The sequence below is a fragment of the Pelmatolapia mariae genome, linkage group LG15 (genome assembly GCF_036321145.2).
Source record: "Pelmatolapia mariae isolate MD_Pm_ZW linkage group LG15, Pm_UMD_F_2, whole genome shotgun sequence".
NCBI lineage: Eukaryota > Metazoa > Chordata > Actinopteri > Cichliformes > Cichlidae > Pelmatolapia > Pelmatolapia mariae.
The window spans coordinates 12,748,534-12,772,737 of NC_086240.1; the positions used below are offsets into that span (position 1 = coordinate 12,748,534).

Sequence of the window (24,204 nt, forward strand, 5' to 3'; positions counted from 1 at the left end):
GAACTTTGAATTTAGTTGCATATTTTAGACTACACTGGCAAAGGTTGGGAGTAGAAACATTCTCTGTGCTGTTCTTTCATTTTTAATTAGTTTTTTTAAGCAAACAACATACAATTATTTTTCTAGTCTAGTTTTAATTTCAGCCAAGTGAAAAGTGTTTTTTTCACTCCCACTTTTATTCGTCAGTTTAGTTTCAGTTGATGACAACCTTAACAGTTTCTGACAGATCTGTGATCATCATGAGCTTTGGATTTCTCCCAAAGGACATGATAGTATCCGAGGAAATTCCAACTAAATCCATCTTCGTTTTTTCTTGTTTTTAGGTTTCTATCCTTCCCTCCATCTTTTCTGCTCTTGATTCGCTGATAGCAGTCTGATTGGTGCATACGCAGCCCATTCTTGATACTTGTTTAAGAGAAAATAACAGCTCTGCATGGAACAAGTAGTTGCTTTTATAGAGTATTTTCTTGCAAGCTAGATTTCGACACAGACTTAGACTTGCTTGCCATTTCTCCTGGCATTCACAAGTACTGTATGTGTGCTTCTGTTCCTGCCTCTTACTTTGTCCCAATAATAGCTCTTACACAACAACACCACAAAGGTCAGTGTGTTTGCTCCTCGTGAAAGCTATCAACTTTATCAGTCACCACTCTGAAAGCAGTGGAGCCTTCAGTCAGTTTCGGGCTGATCACAAAGTGGGGTAAAGGTGAAGGATGCTGAGGGCCGCTAATGCGCTGCATGAAGAAGACTGGCCGCTTTGAGAGCAGGAGATGTTTGTTCAACTTGTTTTTTTCTCTGCCTTAACAGATGTTGCTTTCGGTCACTCACCAAATCAGGCAACCACCTGTTTGTTCGCAGGGCTTAGAAAGTAAACCTGTGGCAACAGTCTAAAAGTGCTCATGTACTTTTTAGGCCTTCAATTTCTAAAATGTTACATTTCTAAGATCCAGCTCGCAGGCAAAATTAAATCTCTTGGAAAGAGATTCGGATTTCTCCACTGTCCTTTCTTCTCTTTCTTCTTTCTTTTTTTTTTTCTGGGTTTCATTTTTGTAAAAACCGTGACCGAAATGATTCCAGTGTGTTTTGGACGGGTAGTTTGCATTAGTTGTTATATAGATTTATTCTTCCCGTCATGGTGCAAAGATTATGTGCTTATCAAGTTATTTTCTTAAATTTAATTTTTAATGTTCCATTTGGAACAACCTACTGGTATCAATCACATTTAACACTGTGCATTCAGATCACTCCTTCAAACCTGTGGATAAACTGGTGGATTTCACTTTCTTGTGTTTATTTTAACCAAAGAAATCATTCTGTCATCATGCACCTTACTTGCCTTCTGTCAAGTTCGTTTTTCTTAATGCAATGGATTTTGTGTCTTCTAAAGCTTTTGATGTCTTTCATAGGTTTATGTGACTAATGATGACATCCTGCACTTACAGTGACATCTCTTTGAGCTTCATGTTTAAAATTACATTAAAAAGCATACAAATTCAACACAATTAACTACATATATTATGTCTGCTTCATTTGGAATGATTGAAGAAATGGATAACTCTCACTGCCATGAAACTGCTGCTCAGTCATTTCTCCAATTGATTTTGATCTGCTGAAAATAGGTGAAGTATGAAAAGGTCTGTTACCCCTAAACAGTTAATGCAAAGTTGCTGTAAAATGTACTGAATTTAACTTCTGCACTTCAATCACATAAAAATTGTTAGATTTAAAATACACTGTGTTGGTGTGTTTACGGACCTAATTGTAGTGCTTGTCATTACAACGGGCAGATCATGCAGTGTGAAAAAAACCCATATTTTTATTAATTAAAAGTCAAGCAATACTTGGTATAACCACCTTTATTCTTCAACACAGCATGAACTCTCTTTGGCAAGCTTCCTTGCAATTTCTTTAAACAGTCTTCAGAAATACTTCTCCAGATTCCTTGAAGTGCACTTAGATCCCATATGATCCCACACTGCTCTAGTAATGTTGAGGTCCGGGTTCTGGGGAGAATATTCCATGACAGATAGTATGTGTTTTTCTATCTGAGTATCCTTGCTTTTACTGTATTAGCAGTGGGACCATTGTTATGCTGACAAATAAAGCCATTTCCAATCAGACATGTTCCAGTTGGTATTGCATCATGGACCAAATCCTGATTGGCTCATTGAAAGCAAAATCTAAAGAAATGAGTTGTGACTCAAGACTTTTGCACAACACCGTGAAAGTGCACTGAAATTCACCCACGGCCCTTCACTTAAATATTACATCCATTAGACCCAATACAGGATAGCAGAAGTGCTTGAATTATGTAATGCTTGATCCGTGCAGACCTGCGCACAAGTCCACAGTTGAATGATTCCATCATTAATAACATTAATTACAGCAGTGTAGCAAATGCTCTCCACAGAAACACCACTGTTACTGAGTTAGCCATTAGCTTGATGGAAAATGCTTTAGTACTATTGATTGTGTAATCACACAAACCTTTCCACCTTTCTTCTCTCAGGGTTGTCTTTTCATATTTAGATGAAAGTGATGCTGCAAGAATGGTAGACAGACAGCAAAAAGTGTCAGTAACATGTTATCTTACTCTCTAATGGGGGCTTGGTGATAATCCAATGATGGTGATTGTTAGACGCATGTTACCCGGGTAAGCAAAGACAATCACATCCCAGCTAGATGAAAGATGAAATGTGTTTTTGTGTACGTGTGGAAGCACATGCTGGCAGAAGTCTCTACAGTATGAGTGTGCTTGTTAGTAGCCTGGCACCTCCCAGCAATTGTCATGGCTAAATTACCAGATTGCCTGTGGGCGACTGTACATGTGCAGTATGTATGCTGTCTGTAGTCTGTGCTGTAGATTGTCCATGCGTGTTCTGTGAAGGATTATAAATGGATGAGAGTGCGTTCAGGAAAGAGACGCCAGCCCTAAAGCTCTTCCTTCTCAGAATAACACTACGTGACGTGTTGAGTGTAACTAAGGGACATTTTTCAAGGTACAGTGAGCTCAGTAGTAAGTGTTGTGGACACTCAGCAACTGTTTGACATTTAAGCTTTGTACCTGCGGCGCCTAACAATGTTTGCTCAAGAAGTTAAACACATAAAAAGGACCGAATGTCCCCTATGAATAGATGATCCTTGCAATATTTATAGATAGAGTAGATCCCATTTTAGAGAGTCGAATGTTTTTCGCCTGATTGAAGTACGATCATGTGATTGGTTTTAAAGTTTGATCACAGCTTTTTGCAGAGTTGACTATTACTGCATATACAGCAGCTGTCTGAAGCACATAAACAACAATATACAGATTTGTCTGTATATCAGTGTGCTGCCTCTAAAGTGATATGCGTTACACGGCTGCAAGAGCGCAGAGTAAACAAATCACTGCATGATCAATTTGGTTTCAATTCCAGGAAACGCTTTTGCATACGGATGAACAATCTTTGCTTAAGTTCTGCCATTTTTAATGTGTCCATTAAATGCGGAAACATTCTTAGCGTATTATCTAACTCGATTACTGTAATAGAAAAATAATAAATCATCAAATAATTTACATTTTCAGGCTCTACTGGTTTTCCATGATGGATAATTTAGCTGGTTCTCCATAACCTTGATAACAAGCTACTGCTTGAGTATTTGGAGAATTATAGTAGATGTCTTTCAAGTATTTGAAAACACTGAAGACTGATTAGTTGAGCCATCAGCCTTTCTTTAGCTTTTCTTTAGAAAGGAGTTAAGAAAGCATTTAAATTCTTAAAATAGTTCCTTAAAATAAGGTAACAAGAGGAAGTGTTGCAGTTAATGATCCGGTGACTGCAGCTGTGCAGCAATTTCTCAGTAGTGCGTGCTTGCAGGCACTGATACTGCTGGTAGCAAGCCATTGCTGTCCAACTTGTGACAGCAGGAAGATGGAGCTGTCAGGCAGGGGGAGAAGAGGGAAACCACAGAGGAGGTTCATAGATTTAGTGGAGGAGGACAGAGGGGTGAGAGAGGGGCATGCTACGGATAGGGTGAGTTGGAGGAAGATGGTACTTTATGGTGATGTCTAAAGGAAGCAGTCGAAAGAAAAGATGAAGTATTCAGATTGGATCGCGTGTGGTATAAGATCTACTGTACAATACAGACATGGCAGTGTTAATAATTCCACATGGTCAGTGCCAGTTTCTTGGAGGAGATCATCATGTAAGCTGAGGGGCTGTATATGTTTGTAATTTACTGTCGAGGAGGAGGAAAAACAGAAGGGGGGAAATGTGTTTGTGTGCAAGAAGCAACTAATAAAAAATCAAACACCTTTTGGCTATAACTCAACTCCCATTAAAGCTTCATTTCTGCAGCCAGATCAAATTGACCGAAACATTATCTCAGTGATGTTGCTCAATTATGTAAACATGCCAGGGGCTCAGCTATGTTCTAAACTGGAGATGTATGGTATAAATAGGTATTTTTACAGAGTTCGTTACAATGGTTCAAGCAAGGTGAGGAAGTATAGTGCAGGGAAAAGTCTTTAATGCGCTGCAGGTCAACTTGTCCTCAAGATATAAAGGCAATTAATGAAGTAGCTCACACTTCTATGGATGTGTGGTTTTTGGATGTGGTGACACTGCAGGCACTTCTGTCTTTGGATCCAGCTCTCATTTACTCACACCTTTCATCCTGACCCATTACCTCCCATCAACTCACCGTGTATGATGCTCATGTCCTCTTCCTCACACCGAGTGAACCCTCCTACCCCAGAGTAACCATCACAGCCTTACAGCTTAACGCTTCAAAGACACTGTTGTGACACACGCTACCTCACCAGCACGACACGATTACGCCCATCATCGTCCTGACTTAAATTTTTACCTGCCTCAGGTCTCATCTTCTTTTTCAGCATGAACTAATTACTAATTAGGTGATATGTCACCACTATGAGCACAGCAATGATGACTAACAGAGAAAATAAATATGGAGGGGATCTATTTAGCCGTGCAGATGTAGGTTTCAGGAATAAGACATATTATTTTCCAGGCATGATGACTCAACCCGTAATGATTAGCTGCTTTTAAGGATGGCAATTTACAAGAAATATGCTTTGGATGCTTTTATGCATCATTCAGGACTTGTTTAATATATCAATCCATCCAGTAGTTCAATGCAGTTTGATTTGTACTGTAATCAAATCTCAGAACAAAATGTAAAAAAAAAATGGCATTTGTAACATTAATTAAGTCAGGAGTGCAAGAACTGGCTCCCTGCTGAGTCTCCAAGTAGATGCGTTGTAAAGTGAGAAAAACTGCAGGAGGAGCAGAGCGAGAAGAAGGCCTCAGTTTTTGGACAGAAGAGTGACTGAATCTAGACACACTGCTTCAGATTGTTCAAATCACATTTATTTTTTAATTAAGATATCTCAGGTTGTTCATAATCTGTTTAATAATCTGTTTTTTGAATACTTTTACATTTTTACACTGAAATAAATAAATAAATAAATGGGGGGGGGGGGGGTTTGCCCAGCCCACTTGAAGTTGAATTGGGCACAGATGTGCATTTGAGCTTTGGAAACAATTTGCATGTAAAACATCACTGTCTAATAAAACGTGATGCTTTGGTATAGATTTCAACTCTACCATCTCTGCATTAGGCTTTGCTTTGATAAGCTCTCATGTTGAAGGGTGAAATATTAGGCTTTTTCTCTTATCTTCTCTCACATACTTACTGTTATTATAGTGGACGCCTGTATTAAACATGGCTAATGTTTCAAATAATGAGGAGTGTATGTGCAAGTAATCCTTGTGTGCCAAGAATTCTTGGCTTCGGGCTGTTTTTAATGTTGTCGGCTGCTAACAAGTGAGCAGATATCCTTAACATAGTAACATGGTCATCTCAGGCACCAAGCAGCGGCTCCTTCAACCTGCTGTTCAAACCTTCTGCTTGTAAGAGGAACTATAGATGCCAGTTTCAAAAAGCAGGTGAAATAAGGGGCTGAGTGTCTGCAATATGGCCAATATAAAATAAACAATGAACATTTTTGCAAAGTGAGTACTTTTATATTTTAATACTATAATAAAGAAGACTAGCTAACATGTTTAAATGTAGGTGTGGATGTGAATGTGAGTCTCTCGAGTAAAATGTAAACTGACTTTAGGTGAACTGACCAAAAAGGACAGCGTACAAAAAAACTTATGTAATGACATCTGACCTGGAGATGCTGGACCTTCACTGCAGCTCAAACATCGTTCTGTGTTAGAAACAAAAGAATTCAAAGTGACATCTGGCATTTTCATGCTCAAACAGACCTCTTTTTTTCAATTATTTCATTGTTTTTAAGTCATGTACTTTCATGACTTCAGGACACTTAACACGCTGTGGCATGAAATATGAAAGTGAACACAAGGTCACTCGCCGACTGTGCAGGAGAAGCAAGCAAAGGCTGAATGTGCAGCAAGCACATGGTAACAGCTGACCAAAAGTAAAGCTTTTTTTTGCATGGAAGTATTTGTTATTGATTTATTTCTAATTCAAGAAGTTTTTATTTTATAAAACAAATAATTTTAAATAAGCAATAAAATCAAATACAACGTGAAAATGAATATTCAGAGACTGCAGTCACCAATTAAACCCCACAGACGTGTTGCATAATGGGCTTGTTTACATTTATTTTATCTGGGGCTGAGAGAATGAGTGTGCGTAGGTCTGACGAGGACTGAGTCGGCGATAATAGACAGCGTGGGAGGTAGGGCACACACACACACATACAATTATTTGCTGAGCTGTCATCCATTTGAAATCAAAGGTGTCCCTTCTTTAGCAAAAGCCATGAGTCAGAAATTAATTTTTTTGGTAAGGTGTGGTTATATTATATAGTTGTTTTTTGTTTGTTTGTTTTTTACTCAAACCAATGCCAAGTAGCAAATAGGGCAAGCAAAAAAATGCATCTTAAGTTTTTCTGCGTGGAAAAAAACCAAAACAAAAAGCAAACATCACTCAGTCCACTTCCTGATTGGGCAACACATCCCCCCGTTTTTTCCAAAAATACTCACTTGAGCATTTAAAATTTGTTTTCATCTGTGGCTCAAAATAGCCTCACTGTTTGTGCAAAAATTATGTAAGGTTCAGGAAAGGAGGAAAAGCCGTATAGAAATGTATTATAATCATAAAAAATCTGTTGAAATAAAACACACACACCGTCTCTACCGTCTCTACACACTGCTCCCTGAGTGCTGGATTGGTAGCTGTCCACTGCTTCACTGAGTGAATGGGTTAAATGCAGAGGACTAAGGAATTTCCTACGGGATTAATAAATTATTATTAAACAAACACATTTAACATGAAAGCAAGATGAAATGCTTTTGTTTTACAGGACTACAGGACTTGCTGTCCTTTTTTAAGTTGTCTAAACATGGTAATAAGGCACAAGTTTCAGATAATCAAAGTTTAATATTAGGCTAACGTCACCAAAATATTTTTTTTCTTTTTTTGTGTGAAAAAGCAGTTAACAACTAGTTAACTAATAACTAGTTGTGCCACCTTTGGCTGCAAGAGCTGCAATCAAACCTTTGTGGTGACTGGTAATGCGTCTTCTACATTGGCCCAGTCTTCTTTGTAGAATTGTTTTAAATAATTCATTCAGCCTGTTTAAGATCATTCCAAAGCATCTCAACTGGATTTAAGTCTTTCACTAGGGCACTAATTTTTATTTTATTCTATTTGGTTTGTTCGTTTGTGGAGTTGTTTTGGATGACTGTCCTGCTGCAAGCCCTCTTGAACTTACGACTGAACTTTCTTCTTCAGGATTTTCTGGTAGAGATCATAGTTTCATGAATTCACGTCCAGATCCTGAAGCAGCAAAAACCATCACACTACCACCATGTCTGACTGTTTGTAAGATGTTCTTTTTATAAAATAGTGTAAAACTAACACAGACGGGGCTTTTGTCTCGTCAGTCCACAGAATATTTTCCACAAACTCTTGAGGTTCATCAAAATGTGTTTTTGGTAAATGTGAGACGAGTCTTTTTGTTCTTTTTGGTTAGCAGTGCTTGTCTCCTTGGAACTCTCCCGTGGATGCCATTTCTTGCCCAGTCTCTTTCTCATTGTTAAATATTTAACTCTGGCCTTAATTGAGGCAGGTGATGGCTGCAGCTCTTTAGATGTTGTTGTGGGTTCTTTTGTGACCTCCTGAATGAGTCATCGGTGCGCTATTGGAGTCATTTTGGTAGGCTGACCACTCCTGAGAAGGTTCACCTCTGACCCTAACAAGATGTTCCAGGTTTTCTCCATTTGTGGATAATGGCCCTCACTGTGGCTCACTGGCATCCCAAAGCCTTAGAAATGGCTTTGCAACCCTTTCCAGACTGAAAGATATCAATGGCTTTGTTTCTTATCTATTTCTTTAAATTGTGACATGATAGCAATTGCTTGTTCACATGATATAATCATTTAAAAATGTACTTCTTATATTTATCAAGTTTTTTTTGGGTCTAATATTAAAACTAGTTTGAAGATCTAAAACAACCTATAAATAAACGCATTTAAAAAATCTCACACTGCGATGGATTACAGTGCTGACATAACTGTACACTGATATTGCTTTTTACAGCTGTCCACCTCATCTATAAGGTCAGATCATATATAAGTAAAGTGTACAATATTAAAACAGTACAATTTAAAAACTTCTGACCACAACTTTGTGTTTACTTGCTGACTGTTGTAATGCTTCTCACAATAACAATAAAAAAACAAAGACAAAATACAGATCATATTTTGTTGGTTTTAGTCCCTCATGTGAATGTTGCTGATGAAAAAAGGACACAGGCTAAACAGATGTCAATACAAATAAGACACAGGAATGCTGCTTTAATCATTACATTCTCAGAACCATAGGAAGGCCTTAAGACTTTTTAAATCAGACTTCCCCACCCCGCCACAAAAATCCTGCAATGGCTGTGTGACTGGATGACAAATGTCACCTCTGACACTAACAATATGTTTCCTGAAGAGATCACACCTTCTGTACCTGTGAAATTACAAAAAAAAAAAATCTCCTACATGTTCTCTCAGAAGATGATAAATCTTCTATTATATCATTTTTGGTCTAGTCTGCTACTTTCAAGAAGAATGAATAGATAAGTTATCTAAATAAATAAAAAATAAATAAAGGCGTCACTAAAAAAAACCTAGCACATTACAAATAGTACATTTAAAGTAAACACTATGCATTGAATTTGACACAAAGCATTTATTATATGGATTTAAAAGACATACGCACAAATGGCAAAAAAAGCATTTAAACAGATCAATTATTTTAAAAAATCCAAATCTCAGAGCATAACTGTGTACAGTCATATTTAAAAGGACATTTGTGAGCATGTTGGCCATTTCTGGAAGCGCTGTTATTAGGAGGTAGGTGTACGACCAGCATGAGTATCAATAAAAGGAAAGAAAAAAATCTCCAGGCTCGGCCTTTGACTTAATGACAATACAAAGGGCATATATATCAAATATTTTCATGCATTTAACTGCACAAATACTGTGAACCATGAATACAAACACTTACTTAAATGACTGAAAAGCAGACTTGTCCAGCACTGCTTGATAAAGTATCTATCTGACATGTTGCGCAAAATACAGCAAGTATATGGTGGTTTGTTAGGAACATGATGGTGCTTTCATTTGACGTTTCCTGTCAGACTTAGAAAGTCGAAGCAGCCGCACCAAAACTGTAAAACTTGTAATTTGTACTATTACTATTATGTTTGTGCGACTTGCTAAAAAAGTCACATGCAGAGCAATGTTTTTTTAAGTGCTAAAAGGCTAAACAAATCCTACATTTCCTTACTTTTGTTACCTTACTAACTCACGGTTGATGTCACTCCCAGCTCTGACATCTGAGGCAAATGGAAGGCAGCATAAGGTAAACATTCAGATGAAGAATAGTGTTACAAGTGTATAGAGGTCAAATATATAAAGGCATAACCAGAATTCATTTTCTTTGTCAGTCCATATAAGCCTGTGAAAAGGAAAGTTTAAGATAACATCAGAGATAGATATTTCACAAGCTGGAAAATTTCATTTTTAAATAAGAAAATTTCAGGTGTGCTGTCAATAAAACCGGGATGGGTTCTGACCAGAGGAGTGCAAAACAACACCATCTAGATGCAGAACTGTGGCATTTTATCAATATAACTGCTGGGCCTTTTTCATGTGTTCACAACCGTGTCCCTGTACCAAGATGGCTTTGAGTTTGATGCTCTTTGCAGAATCATGGGTCCCATTTTTAGTGTGGTTTTATGACTTGTCTGCGTTGTAGAAAAACCCGTAGTAGAAGAAAGCGCTGATAGCCAGCAGAGCGACTGACAGCAACATGTTCCTCCGGTTTTCACCTCGTAACATCTCCAGCTCCTTGTCTGGAAAAGCAAAAGAAAAACTGTATAAAATGTGCAGCAGCCATCACTTTCTATTTATTTTGAGTCCTCTGGCACGAGCAAAACCAGCAAATGATCTGCTAACGATATGCTGTAGCAGCCTGGGGCCAGTTTACAACATACTGAAACTATTTTTGTTTTTGACAGAAGACAAATGTTTTGTATACTGCACTCAAAAAGCATGACATTCTTCAGTTTTCTTAAATCTGTCATCAATAAAATTTTATTTTCACCTGCTTTCTTTTTAAAATGCACCTTTCAGGATGACTAAATATGACATGTTGATTCGTCTGCTAATCAGTTTGTCAATTAACCATAAATGAAAAAGGGACTATGTGGTCCTCGAGCACTCAATAAATATTTCAAATACATAGGAAAAGTAAGAACACACAGTGAATACACATGAAGAAGAATTTTAATGTTAAGGCTCACCTAGCTTCTGCACCCTCTCATTCATGATGGTCATTTCATCCTCCAGATCTTGTCTGATTTTTTTTTTTTAAAAGAAAGAAAAAAAGGCGATATTAAGGAGAAACATCACTGTTGGGTGAAGTTTTTACATTATTACTTTTTAAAAAAAATTTCTAAGTGGCACAAGATGGCTTTTCATGAGTTCTTGCTCACTAAAGAGCCACACAGACCTGCAACTACCACAAAACTGCCACAAACAGGAAAGCCAAAGACATGCAAGAGCAAATCCACCACAAATCCTTCACACCTCATGCAACAGAACAACACATCCATTTGTTCCCTTATGTTCATCGTTTATTTCAATCCCTTTTTAAAATCTATATTCTCAACTCATACACTTTATTTAAACTTCAGATTAGTGTTCACCTCAGTAAAATATTGTTTTTTGTATTAATAGCTACGTTTGATTGTTTCCTTATTCACAAGGGGTTGCCAAAGCAGGAAGATTGGCTGATATTGACAGATACGCTTCCTGAATTCCTCAAATGTGATGGATGGGCAATTCATTTTCCCAAAGAGCCGCATGAGAAACTGGGACTGTTGTGGAGGGCTGCACCAACTGAGTTCAGCTTATTGGTGTAGCCCTCCACGAGGGGCACCAAAAGTTGATATCACTGAAAACAGGTATATGTGAAAGACTTTGCAATCCAAAATAATGTGTTTTAAGCAGGAATAAATAACAAGTATATATTTTAACAAGGACAGTCTTGCAGGGCGTTCCCTCCACAACAGTCCCAGTCCCAAGGCCAAAGTTGCCTTGAAATACCAGTGGGAGGTATACACACTAACGTGGAGTCTTCATCATCTCCTTCAGGCTCACCTCTGCTTTTCAGAGAGCTTCTCCTTCCTGCTCCTGAACTCCGCCCTCTCTAAGTTGTCCTGGCAACGCACCCGCTGCTCCTCCAGACGGTCAATCTGTAGGATTTTACAAGTGTGACACACGGAGAGGTCAACGTACAAAACACAGAGGCAGGGAGGAGCGACTACAACGAATGAATTATACACGGGGAAAGCTACAGCACCTATCAGACGTCAGCTAAACAGAGAGATAGATGGGAAATGTGAGAGAAACGCTAAAACACTGTACCTCAGAGGCGACGCTGATTTTCTCTCGCCTTTTCTCTTTTAGCCTTGCCATGCTGTGACCAAACCGGAGAACCACAGTGCAGTGAGTGTCCTGCCTGACAGAAAAAAACCTGTGACTATGCGGAACTATTTTTCTTCTTCGTAATGTTTACGTCTTCCTTTTGACGAACCGCTCTTCACGCACTTTGCTGCCCTCTGTCGGTGGAAAGTGACAAACACTTGGCCGCATAAACACAAATAACTCCCAACACCTGAAAGTGAAGAAAGCCAAGTCATTAAAAAAAATGCTGTCATGCTCAAATCACAATTAAACGGTTATTGTTCTCATGCCAGTATGAAGGCAACATACTGTAGTCTGCACCTGCCAAACATAGACAGGTAAAACAGAACTGAGAGAGTAGCTGCTGAGCGTTGCTAATCTGATTATGTGACCTGAGAGGACACACATGATCAGCTGAGAAAGAAAAGGGACGAGGCCAGGCAAGCTGCTCTATACTTGCTTCCTTCCTTCTAGAAAATGCCTCTCTTTATAAACCGAGACCAAATATTTGCTCATCAGGTACACCTGCTGGAGCACAAATTAAGGGTGAGTCATTGTTAGACATTAGGGAATGGTTTATTAGATTATTATTGGTTTATTAGTTTTGTTTTTTTTTTACAAGTTACTGAACATGAGTTGTGCAAACTGCATCCCAAATCCTTCAGGACACATTTCTTCGTGTTTCAGAGTAAAGAGGAGAGAATACTTGAACTGGAGACAGAGAATGCCCTTCTTCATTTAAGACTTGCAGAGGTGAGAATATTTTTGACATCTAACACACATATAGGCTCATCTTTAGCCAAAAAGTAGATTTTGATCATTTTATTCTAGTATTTTCCTGTCTGCACCCTATTTATCATGGTTTTTCATGGACCTCAAGCACAGCTTTTGTGTGCATAACTTCTTTCTTTCTTTCTTTCTTTCTTTCTTTCTTTCTTTCTTTCTTTCTTTCTTTCTTTCTTTCTTTCTTTCTTTTCTAAATTATTTTTTGTGCCAATAGGTGTTGGAGTGTGCTTGTGCACTTACTTTAAATTCATGAGGTTTATTACACCTTAGTACTCACGCTATGTGAGGGAACATTTGAATCGGTCTCTATTTGAGTGCTTTAAATGGATGGTTAACTGAATGTGTATCTAAATGGCACATTGGGACAAAATGGATCATAATTTCCATCAAGCTGTTTCATTAGTTAGGCATGTAGCTCAAATGCACCAGAATTATGGGCAAATGACTATTACCTCCTCCACTGTACTTTGCAGATCACTTCATCCTCATTTGGTTTTTTTTCCCTTCCACTCTCTAAGACTTAGGTGCATATTTTATTGGGCAAAGGCACATTTTATTTTGTACACCACAGTACAAAGGCAAACAATCAAGAAGTGATTGAAGTGCAAACTTTCAGCTTAAATTAAGTGTTTTTACAAGAATTTGGCAGTAACTTTTTAGGACTTACAGCCATTTTTATACACAGTCCACCACCTTCAGAGGCTATGAATTGGACAACCGAACATAATTTTAAATATAAGGGTTCTTTTTGTTACATGGATGGCGATGTTTTGCTTCTATTTGACTTCGGTTTTATCTTCAGTAAATGAAAACTGCATTCTCTCAGGTTGAAATCAGATGAATGACTTGGCCACTAAAGCATATCATATTTCTTTGCCTTAAGAAAATCTTGGATTGCTTTTCCTTTGGCTCATTATCCATTTGCACTGTGCTGGATAATGAGTGCTGTCCGATCAGTTTTGCAGCATTTGTCTGAATGTGAGCAGAGAGTATAGGTCTGTACACTTCATCCTGCTGCATCTACCAGCAGTCACATCAGCAGCCCAGTGTCATCACACTACCGCCACCGTGTTTGACAGATAACCCTTGAGATCTTGAGCTGATTTTCTCCTTCTCCATACTTTTACGTAATCTTGGTTTCATCTGTCCAAAGAAGTTTTTCAGAACTGTGCAGACTCATTTAGATGTTTTCTGGCAAAGCCTAATCTGGCCTTGTTGTTCTTTAGTGTAACCAGTGGTTTGCACCTTGTTGTTAACCCTCTGTATTTCAATTCATTGATCCCAGACCTTAAAAATGATGTGGTAAGTTTTTGCTGTCTCTCTGATAGATTTTGTGTCAGCCCAATGATGGGCTCGCTCACTTGTGCTGAAATCTTTTGGGGCCTCATAAAATATAAATTTAAATAACTATGAATCCGGTATTACGTCAGTTTAATTTGTCCTTAAATAAAATGGGAATGTGAGAACAGGCCTCATCTGGCCATGAAGCTACTTGTCAGTGCATTGTCCACTTAACAGTAATTCCTGAAAAGTTAATGGAACATTTTTATATATATATATAAAAAAACTTACATTAAAGCTGAAAGTCTGAAATTTGCAATTTAGTTGTTTGATTTTTAAATGCATGCAGTTCTAGAACTTGAGACTTTATACTACATTATATATTATAAGAATTAATTAAAAATAATAAAATTACATTTTAAGATGGTAGTGGTAAAGTGTGCAGATCAAAATTTGCATGTACTTTGTGTATTGCCCCTCATAGACTAAGTCTCATAGAGTCATTACTTGTTTTAATTTCAGTGGATTGGAAAGATTTTCTTTATCTCTCCTTATTACAGCGAAGCTTAAGGAGCATCCTACTGAAAACACTGCTGTTTAACAGTAGGTCCTGCAGGGACATGATATGTTGTCTGTTATGTTAAACAGCCTCCTTTCAATAAATAACTAGGGGCTTCAGTGACGTCTCTACCATAGAGCCATCTTTCTTAATCAGCTTGTTCAGCTTTGTAGTGTCCCTGACTGTGATGCAAAGAAAACTGATTTATAAATATAAATATGTGGACCAATTTTCAAATTAAAGGTCACTGTAAAAATATCTTTTTACTGCATACCATAATTCATTCTTTGTTTTCTGTGTCTGTTGATGTTGAACTACGTTTTAACTTAATATAAAACAGAAATTTTGATGACTCACTTTTGCACGTTTGATTTTCAGTGTTCGGGTAGACAGCGCCGGGACCATGATGAGGGAACCAAGGCCGTGAACGATCACCAGCTTCAGAGTAGTACACAGAAGATAACCCAATCAGCCCTCATCAAGCTTCTCTCAGGGGTTCAGGTAAAAATATATTGAGATGTGTGTATATGTGGTAGATAGTAACTTGGGTTCAGTTTAGTTCACTTTACTTCAATTCAGTTCAATTGTTTATTTATATAGTAGCAAATTAGGAAAAAAACCCAAACAATCAGGCAACTCCCTGTGAGCAAACACTTTACGATCGTGGGAAGTGGGAAGCCATGACAGGTTGGGAGTGAGGGGAAACAAAAGAGAAAATAAATAAGAGAGCATAAAGAGACTAGACAAAACACAGACTAAGGGAGGAAAAAGACAAAGGCATGCTGCAGTGTTGTATTAACATGTGTTGAGTGAAAAGAGGTGAGCGGAGAAACAGTGGTGCAGTCAGCACCAGTCTGAGCTTATAGCAGCATAACTAAAGAAGGTTTTAGAGTCACCTGACGCAACCTTAACTATAAACTTTACCTTAAATCTTAAAATTAGACAGTGTCTGTCTTCTGAATCCAAATTGGAAGCTGTTTCCACAGAGGAGGAACGTGAACGATGAAGGCTCTGCCTCCCGTTCTACTTTTAGAAATTCAACAATAGGATAACTTGGTGGGGCCTGATTATTTAAGATTAGGTCAGTCATGATGATCACGGATTATAAATTCAGTTCTGGATTTGTAAAGGAACCAATGAGGAGAACCCAGAATAGGAAAAATCTGGTCTCCTTTTCTTGTCCCTGTCATTAGTCTAGCTGCAGTGTTTTGGTTTAACTGATCTGTTTAGATCAGGTTTACATATAACTGAGTATCATCTTCATAGCAATGAAAATATATGCAGTGTTTTCTAATATTATTGCAGAAGAGAAGCATGTATAATGTATATAGTACTGGTCCCAGCACAGCGCCCTGTGGAACTCCATGACTAACTTCTGCATGTGAAGGAAATTCCACATTTACATGAACAAATTGGAGTCTATCAGACAGATATGATTCAAACCCAAGCAGCCCAGTTTCTTTAATGCCAATAGTTTGTTCTAATCTCTGCATTAAATTATTGTCATCAAACGCTGCCCTGATCTCTAACAGGACAAACATAGACATGAGTCCACTGTCAAAGGCTGTTTCTGTGATACAATGTATTCTAACTCCTCAAAGAGACTATCCCTCTGCAAACCATCAGTTAGCTGTTTGAAACTAGGCTTTCAAGAAATTTCTACATTTCAATGCAGGAGATTGGTGTATAATTAGCTAAGTCAGTTGGGTCAAGTAAAGGCTAAAGTAAAAGCTATATGTATATCCTCCTGAGAACCAGCCTATTCATTTATATCCTGTGTAATTTGTTTTTTGTCTATATCTTTTGACTTATTTGAGCTACCATACTAAGTCCTGATGTAATAAATAGAGGACATCCTGGGCTTTCCATTGATATCTCATGTGTTTTGGTGGCCTCTTTTAGCTCCAACGAGGCAGGAAATCACAAAATAAGTTGAAGGGGAAGGTCCTTTTTTCCTTGGTTCTCAGGTGGATATGTATAGTTAGGAAGGCTTTGTGTAAACACTCCCTTCATTTGTCCACTCTGTGTGTTTGTGGCAGGCTGTGAAGCATGACCTGAGTGAGTTGTTTGCAGTGTATGTGAGTTTTGCCACCGAGTTGGAGGAGCAGAGCAAGCAGCTCCTGGAGAAAGTAGAGCAAGCCAACTCATCTCTGAACGGTCACAGTGAGGATGAATTTCAGAGTAAGTATCTGAATGGAACCTCAGGTTAACATTAAAGTAGCATCTGTAGGCGGTGACGGTGATTACTTTTGGTGTTTTTAAACCATTTTGGCTTAAAATGTGAAAACTGCAATGCATCCCGAAACAGTGGAGCAGCAGTTAGAGGAGGCACATCTTAAAGCATGTGGACTCTGACTTTAGGATTTCATTTGATTGACTAAAGTTTCACATAAAATTATTTTTAGGCTGACATTAACAGTATTCAGAAGTTTAAGATTTTAAAAAGTTGCAAATTCAAGCAAAGTTTGCAAGAACCTATCAAATCTGCTGTAGATCTCACCAGCTGATCACAAATTTTTACAAAGACAGGAAGATACATGATAATGTTCAGGTAAACCTCCCAAAAATACGATGCTGTAAGTTGATTAAAACTAGGTGCACTTTGGTATATGAATACCTTAATATCCTTAATATCCATGTCTTTTACTGTACATTAGTGTCAGCTTTCTGAGACGATATGCTTTATATTAAAGTCCAGTCCATTTTCTCAAGGCTTCCCCAATAAAATAAAAGTATTTTCTTGTAGTTTCAAATAAGGTTTAAACACAGAGACAAAGTTGTGGCCTTTCACCGTTCATTTCATATTTACGGTCTCATCCTGACATGTGTGGATAAAACTGTTTGTTACCAGGTGTATGTACGTGTGTGTCCCAGGATTAAAGACTTAAAATTAGAGATTTGCAGATGACCGTTGCTCTGGAGTTGATTGTTACACAGATGGCCTTTCATTCACAGTACTTAAAATAGTGTTAGCTACATGTTTGAGACTCCACCGCTAAATCTATCCCAGTGTTAAATGCAGTGCAGAAGAAATTAGGCAATTTTTACAGTCATGATAAAAATCAAAGGTTTTACATATCAAAACATAATAAAAAAAAAATAACATTGTTTACTGGTCTGAAGCATTTAGGTGGCATCTTCCCAGCAAATTCAGCCCAAGGTCAAGCTGTGCAATGATCAGAGAAACTGCAAAAAACCCAAGAGCTACAACTCAAACTCTACAAGCATCAGTTAGTATGTTAGTTGGTGTATATGTTGGTGTTCATCTGAGGTTGTGTTGTTTACCTAATACCTGATATGTAGAAGTTTAGAATTAACACAGGGTGCACTTTCTTTTTGCCATGACTGGATATGTTGCTAAAAAGAGGACAGCATGATGTTGAATATTTGTGTGATACACTGAACCTTAGTTCTGACTGAAACATTTGCACACCATGTGCAGATTTGCAGGTTCGAGTTGCAGCCCTGGAGCACTCTCTGGAGGAAGAAAGGGAGAACTGCAGGGCAGAGAGGCGGAAGCGGAAAGAACTTCACAACACGCTGGTGGTAAGAAGACAAAAGTGTTAGATGATAGAATAAAAAGAAAGAGCTTTACTTAATCTTTTAATCACTGATGTTTGTTTCACTTCAGGAGCTCAGAGGGAACATTCGGGTTCACTGCAGGGTGCGTCCAGTTCTTCCTTTTGACCAGATCCAGTCCTCAACTTCCGGATCAGGGTGAGTGAACAGGCAATGCAACATGAATACACAATTAAAAGAAGAAAAGTTGTTAAAAATGAGAAAACTTAAGATAACCCAGTGTTTTCTCCATCAGGTCTGCATCATCAGAGGAAGTAATCCACGCAGTCAGTGATGTCAGTGTTGCCGACTCTTACAAATGATTTTCATTGATTGCTGCATACCTGCCTTTACTTTAATCCCTCTTTTTATTTAGGATACAGTGATGGTGAATTGTGTGAAGGCGGGGATGCTGGTGCAAAATAAAATGTTTGAGTTTGAGAGGTAAAACAATATGCTGGCATCACCATACAATGGATGACATTTCTCCAGTTATTTTTTAATTGTTGGTGACTGTGGCAATGCGCACTTCTTTCAGGGTACACGGACCAGAGGATTCCCAGGAGGCTGTGTTTGAAGAAGTCAAGTCACTTCTAACATCTCTGCTGGATGGGTGAGCATGAAACTATGCGGAAAAAAAGAGCTCTATATCAAGTCAAATGTTATTCCGATGGATTAATTCAACTGTCTTCATTTAACACTCTGGTGCGTGAATGAGCGGAGCAAACTGAGCAGCATAATAGGACTGCATGGCTCCGACAGTAATTGAATGTCACCTTGCTTCCTGCCTTTCAGCTATAATGTGTGTATCATGGCATATGGGCAGACAGGCAGTGGGAAGACTCACACCATGATGGGATCCCAGTTCCTGGATGAGCTCTCAGGGACACAGCAGGAGGCACAGCAGGGTATTATCCCAAAGGCTGCTGCTGAGCTCTTTCGGTGAGAGAAAAAAAGGGCTGGATGTGTTTCTCAAAATGTCCAACGTCTAACAATAAAAAGTCTTTGTGAAGTCTTTTTTAGTAGTCTGATCCACAAGAAAGCATAATATCTACTTTGTTTTGCTTCTTTCCTTTCTGTTACCATGTGACGCCCAGGCTGATCTCTGAGAAGCCTGCAGAAAGTCACACAGTGGAAGTGTCAGTGATGGAGGTGTACAACAATGAGGTGTTTGACCTGCTGGCCAGGGATGAGCACAGCAATGGAGCTGGCCAGAGACGGGATGTCATCACCACCGCCTCCGGTGCCAGCCAGGTCCCCTCCCTCACATATGAGTGAGTAGAGCCAGAGCTAAGATACAGCAGTTTATGTGGGCTTTTGTATGACTGGTCTACATACTAGAAGGCTTTTCATAAAAGTACTAAGACCAGTGTACCAATCAATCATCATCACCAGTCATAAAAAAGAGGGCATGTATACCGTTGGGCCCACATGGAATTACAATCTGTCCTCCTCTGGTTTTTCAGACTTTATTTAGTTCTTGATCACACAGACAGGAATTCTGCTCTTGGCCACGTTTCTGGATGTAGTGGGCAGAGAAAAGAAGCTCAGCCCACTGCGAGCTAATCTATGAACACATGTTTATGAAGCTCTAAAAAGATAAGACGCCAGAAATTCAGCTCTGAATTGAAAAGTGGTGAAAATGAAGCTAAAGGAAAGCAAAAGGGTGACTCTGACTCCTGATGAGCTCTCAACTGCTTGAAAGATTTTTACCCTTAGCAACTTCATAAGACTGGAAAGTTTCACTTTTTTCAGCAGCAGAGTTGAAAAAAATGAAATAACTTAATCCTTAAACCTTCACTATTTTCTGTTTATTGGCTAAATTAAATTTAATCTAAAATGAATAGTGGTCTAACAGTTGGAGAGATATCGTGGAGGAAAAAAACATTTTAACGTCAGCTAACAATCATTACTGCTTCACAGTAGTTTGCCTTTGCCAGCACAACGAACACATTTCCATCCATACAGGTTGTGCCTCAGATGAACAGAAGCCCTTAAGGTAGAGGTTGCTGTTTGTGAGGTCATTTTAGATGGTCTGGATAGCTTTTTTCCCCATAATTAATAATTTAAAACTGCATTTTTTGTATTTATCCAGGTTATGTTTTTAATATTAAATTTTGTTTGATGATCTGAAACGTGTAAGTGTGACAAATATGCAACAACAAAAAAAATCAGCAAGTGGGGAAATACCTTTTCACAGCACTGTATATAGTGTACATGCTTCAAATGTGCATGCTACAGACAAGCTTCACACAGATTTTCAGCTCAGCAGCAAAGCAGATCATTGTAATCACCACCTCTCCAGCTCCCTGACACTATTCTTCTCTTTGTTCACTAAAAAACAGGTTTAAACTGTCTCGTATTCCTCTAGCAATTAACCTTCTAAACACTGGTGACACCCAGCTTGCTGCAGCACAGCTGAGTTTGGCATGTGTTCTTTTACCACAGACCAGCTCACTGTTGAGGATCTGTTATATAACTCAAGAATTCATGTGCCAATTATGACAACATTTGTTGTTCCTCTAGATATCGAGTGTTTTACAATTAAATGAACAAGCACTGTTGTCACCTTTTAAAGCTGATTGTGAATTTTAGCCGCAGTTAGCTCTATATTACTTTTTGTACTGCTTAATATTCCACAGTTTAATTAGCTTGGTGGTAAGTGTGTAAGTGTTCGGCAGGCATACAATGCAATTTTTCACCTAGTTGAATTTTTAAGAATGTCTCTGATGTGTATCCAAGAATCCAAGAATAAAGCTGTGGGCAATACAGTCAAAACCAGCAGACTCCACAGAGCAAAGAAGAGCTGCAGATTTGACTGATAATATATTAGAAATCTAAAAATACTGAAAACAGTTTTAATATTGTAATCTTTTTTTTTTTTGTATTTTAAGGACTTTCCCTTTATGTTTTCCAGGCCTGTGAGTAATGCCTCTGAGGTGATGCAGATTATTAGCAGCGTTCTGAAGCTCAGAGCTCACTGTCCCACCCTTGTCCACGCGGACTCATCACGCTCTCACCTCATTGTGACCCTCACGGTTTCCTCCAAGAGTCCCAATGCAGTGGCCCTGGGTGAGATGCATATCTGGGAATTCATTGAGGACCTCTTTCAGTGACCTGCCGTTCACACATTCTTGCATCGTAACCCTTTCGCTCTTCCATTCAGCCCGCAGGCTACAGAGTGCCAAAATGGACATGCGGCGCTCCACCCAGAAAGAGTGGTGGAGTCCACGCTGTCGCCGTGCCAACCTCGCCGCCCACCACTCAGCTGACGAAACCTCTGCAAGCCCCGCGTCCTCTCCCTGCTCGACCCCGTCCCTTTCTCCCTGCCCCTCCCCGAGACACAGCATCACTCAGACTCCGTTCAGGACAAAGCTTCAGCTGGTGGACCTGGCTGGCAGCGAGTGTGCTGGTAGGTGCTCCGTGCAGGAGGACATTCTTTAAAAAGGTTGGCATTCTGGAAATGTTGATTCCCGAAGTGGTTTACGGTGCAATACACAAGGTTTTAACTGGAAAATGAACATATCTTTACATGCCAGCACATGGTGAATTGAAATCTTACAGATAAACTGCTGCTGGTACACATCTCTGAGTTAAGAATCAGAACCAGAATATATTACATAGCCTAATATATACAAATCGATCAATTATATATATCAAGAATATAAAAAATATTAAATTTATATGATTGACATTTACTGTAAAAGGTGAACTGTAAAACTTTGTTATTTGTTATTTTTACAGCAGAGCATGTGCAAAAGGGTGTAACTATTGCACTGAGTACTGTGCATTAGATGGAGGAGTTGTACAGGGAGATAGCCACAGGCAGGATGAGAAAAACAGACATCAGTAGGTGCTTCAGTCGGACCTTTAAATCTTTCTGCAGTGTTTTGTTTTATTTACTGGGAAACCGGAGAATCGAGACATGACAAATCTGCCTAGTGCTTAGTTTTCCATGAGTATTTTTGAGTCTGTTTGAGCTAAATATGCAGTTTAGGAGTTTCTTTTTTTCAGTCAGAGCCTGGACTAGGAATTACACAATGATTAATCAAAAGGTTGGGCTTCAAAGTGAAAAACTTCAGTTCAATTTCTTTTTGTTATACCCCCAAATCACAAATCAATGGAGGACAGCCATCTGATGTAACCAGTTCTGGTGAGGGGTGGGAGACAGGACCAAAGTTATGCTGTGAAAGGCAGCCAGAGATTCTCTTTCTAGTCCCTGTCAGTACTCTCGCTGCATTATTTTGGATCACCTGAAGACTTTTGAGGGCGTTTAAGGGCATCCTGATAATAATGAGTTATAATAGTCCATCCTAGAAGTAAGAAATGCATGAACTGTTTCTAATTTTAGAGAAATTGCCCAAATGCGGGAAAGCAGTCCTGCATATTGCTTTAATATGCACAGTGAAGGACACATCCTGGTTATAAGTGATTCCTCACAGTGTTGCTGGAGGCCAAGATAATTCCATCCAGAAGTATGTGGTTAGACACCATGTTTCTAAGATTTTTAGGGCTGACTACAATAACCTCAGTTAGAGAGCACATTATCTAACTTTAGGCCATCTAAATGTGTCCCAGGTATGTCTGGAGTTTCAGGTGCAGCTCTCTGGGAGTCATCATGTATAAATCGTAGTCTCTCGGCTCTGTCCGATGTCCTTGGAGCTCTGGCTGAACACAGACCACACATCCCTTACAGGAACAGCAAACTCACTCATCTGCTGCAGGATGCCATAGGTGAGTCACACACACACACACATTATTTATTCTTTTTATGTCCAGTGACTCACTATTTCCCGTGTCCGGGTCTTCTGGAAAAGATTAACTCAGCTCCACAATAATCAAATCCAGGGTTGAAATTTGTTCCCAAATATGAAAGGGAAAAACCATGTCTTCCACCTTATGTACCTCTCATTTCATCCACCAGGTGGTGATGCCAAGCTGCTAGTGATGCTCTGTGTCTCCCCGACGCAGCGCTTCATCACTGAGTCCCTGCAGTCTCTTGGTTTTGGCACGCGGGCACGGCAGGTACAGAAGGAGCCACCCCGAAGAAAAAATAATAGCCTCAAAGTTAAATAAGAAAGCAAAGGAAGATCTGTAACATAGATCCTTTATGAGTCATTACAACAGATAGACAAGATTCACCCTTATGGGTAGTAGTAAGAACTTCATTCTAGCCTTAACTAGTGTAAGAGTATTTTTGATTTTGCAGTTATTGGAAGTTGGGTTACTTTGTGCTGGAAGCAGATCACATTTCACCCTTTCCAGAGTACTGTTTTCCATACTAATAATTATGCAGGCATCTTTTAAGAAACATACATATTTATGCATTTACTTAGAATTGAATGTCTTAATGTTTTCTGAAACTACTGATTCTTAGGAATACTGTGTGCAATGACATTCTTGCAGTGCATGTGTAGTTCATGATATACAAACTTAGTAAATGTGAGAAGACTTTATTAGCACTTTATTAAATTGATTAAAGCTAAAATAGAAAACATGCCAACAGCAAACGGAACTGCACTGTATATTGAAAAACAAAAGCTGTTTTAATCCTAAGGCATTCTGCTGTAAATTCATTTCAACACTACCTACCGCTGCTTTGCCTTCTCTTTTGTTTTGTTTTTCCACCCCAGCATTTATGTTTACACAGTATTTATACACATTTTTGGTTACATATTAAAAATCTTTCTGAAGATTTGATGAAGTAGAAAAGTGTATCCGTATTAGAAATAAACAGCTGATATGCCTGTTCTTGTGTAATCAGTCTTAAGAATCCTATAAATAAAAAATAGACAAATCATTTAAAGTTTATGGCTCACGCTTTATATACAAATTACAGTGGGCTGTAGTTCCACTAAGCTCTCACTTCTGTGTAGATAACATGGTGGAATCCATGCACGTGCAGGTAGGGAGCTATAAAGTTATTAGCCCAATGCGACATAATGCATCAGTGTGATCCTAAAATACACACCCTAATGATTATTTGCAAATGCAGTTTCAGCTCGGTTGACTCCAGTT

At 38.8% G+C, this 24,204-nt stretch overlaps 2 protein-coding genes across 2 annotated transcripts; one reads left to right on the top strand and one right to left on the bottom strand.

Annotated features, from left to right (window-relative positions):
* Nucleotides 1–9,191: 9,191 nt before the first annotated feature.
* On the bottom strand, nucleotides 9,192–12,327 carry ccdc167 (coiled-coil domain containing 167). Its single transcript, XM_063495631.1, has 4 exons — nucleotides 11,964–12,327; nucleotides 11,697–11,791; nucleotides 10,838–10,890; nucleotides 9,192–10,387 (listed from the first exon to the last, which is right to left on the bottom strand). Exons 1-4 carry the CDS (start codon nucleotides 12,012–12,014, stop codon nucleotides 10,269–10,271), a joined length of 318 nt encoding a protein of 105 aa, XP_063351701.1. The 5' UTR covers nucleotides 12,015–12,327; the 3' UTR covers nucleotides 9,192–10,268.
* A 78-nt stretch (nucleotides 12,328–12,405) lies between these two features.
* On the top strand, nucleotides 12,406–23,997 carry kif25 (kinesin family member 25). The gene is made up of 15 exons (XM_063495630.1): nucleotides 12,406–12,548; nucleotides 12,690–12,755; nucleotides 15,007–15,129; nucleotides 16,668–16,809; nucleotides 18,071–18,174; nucleotides 18,260–18,345; nucleotides 18,443–18,482; nucleotides 18,563–18,630; nucleotides 18,725–18,799; nucleotides 18,982–19,128; nucleotides 19,284–19,460; nucleotides 21,104–21,258; nucleotides 21,353–21,598; nucleotides 22,765–22,920; nucleotides 23,111–23,997. Exons 1-15 carry the CDS (start codon nucleotides 12,480–12,482, stop codon nucleotides 23,260–23,262), a joined length of 1,806 nt encoding a protein of 601 aa, XP_063351700.1. The 5' UTR covers nucleotides 12,406–12,479; the 3' UTR covers nucleotides 23,263–23,997.
* The last annotated feature ends 207 nt before the right edge of the window (nucleotides 23,998–24,204 follow it).

Excerpts from the sequence above, each read along its gene's own strand:
- ccdc167 (XM_063495631.1), bottom strand. The coding sequence starts at position 12,014 with ATGGCAAGGCTAAAAGAGAAAAGGCGAGAGAAAATCAGCGTCGCCTCT. Across the intron at positions 11,792-11,963 it reads AAATCAGCGTCGCCTCTGAG|ATTGACCGTCTGGAGGAGCA; the intron begins GTACAGTGTTTT and ends AAAATCCTACAG. Across the intron at positions 10,891-11,696 it reads AAGCTCTCTGAAAAGCAGAG|ACAAGATCTGGAGGATGAAA; the intron begins GTGAGCCTGAAG and ends AAAAAAAATCAG.
- kif25 (XM_063495630.1), top strand. The coding sequence starts at position 12,480 with ATGCCTCTCTTTATAAACCGAGACCAAATATTTGCTCATCAGGTACAC. Across the intron at positions 16,810-18,070 it reads CAGTGAGGATGAATTTCAGA|ATTTGCAGGTTCGAGTTGCA; the intron begins GTAAGTATCTGA and ends CACCATGTGCAG. Across the intron at positions 19,461-21,103 it reads GTCCCCTCCCTCACATATGA|GCCTGTGAGTAATGCCTCTG; the intron begins GTGAGTAGAGCC and ends TATGTTTTCCAG.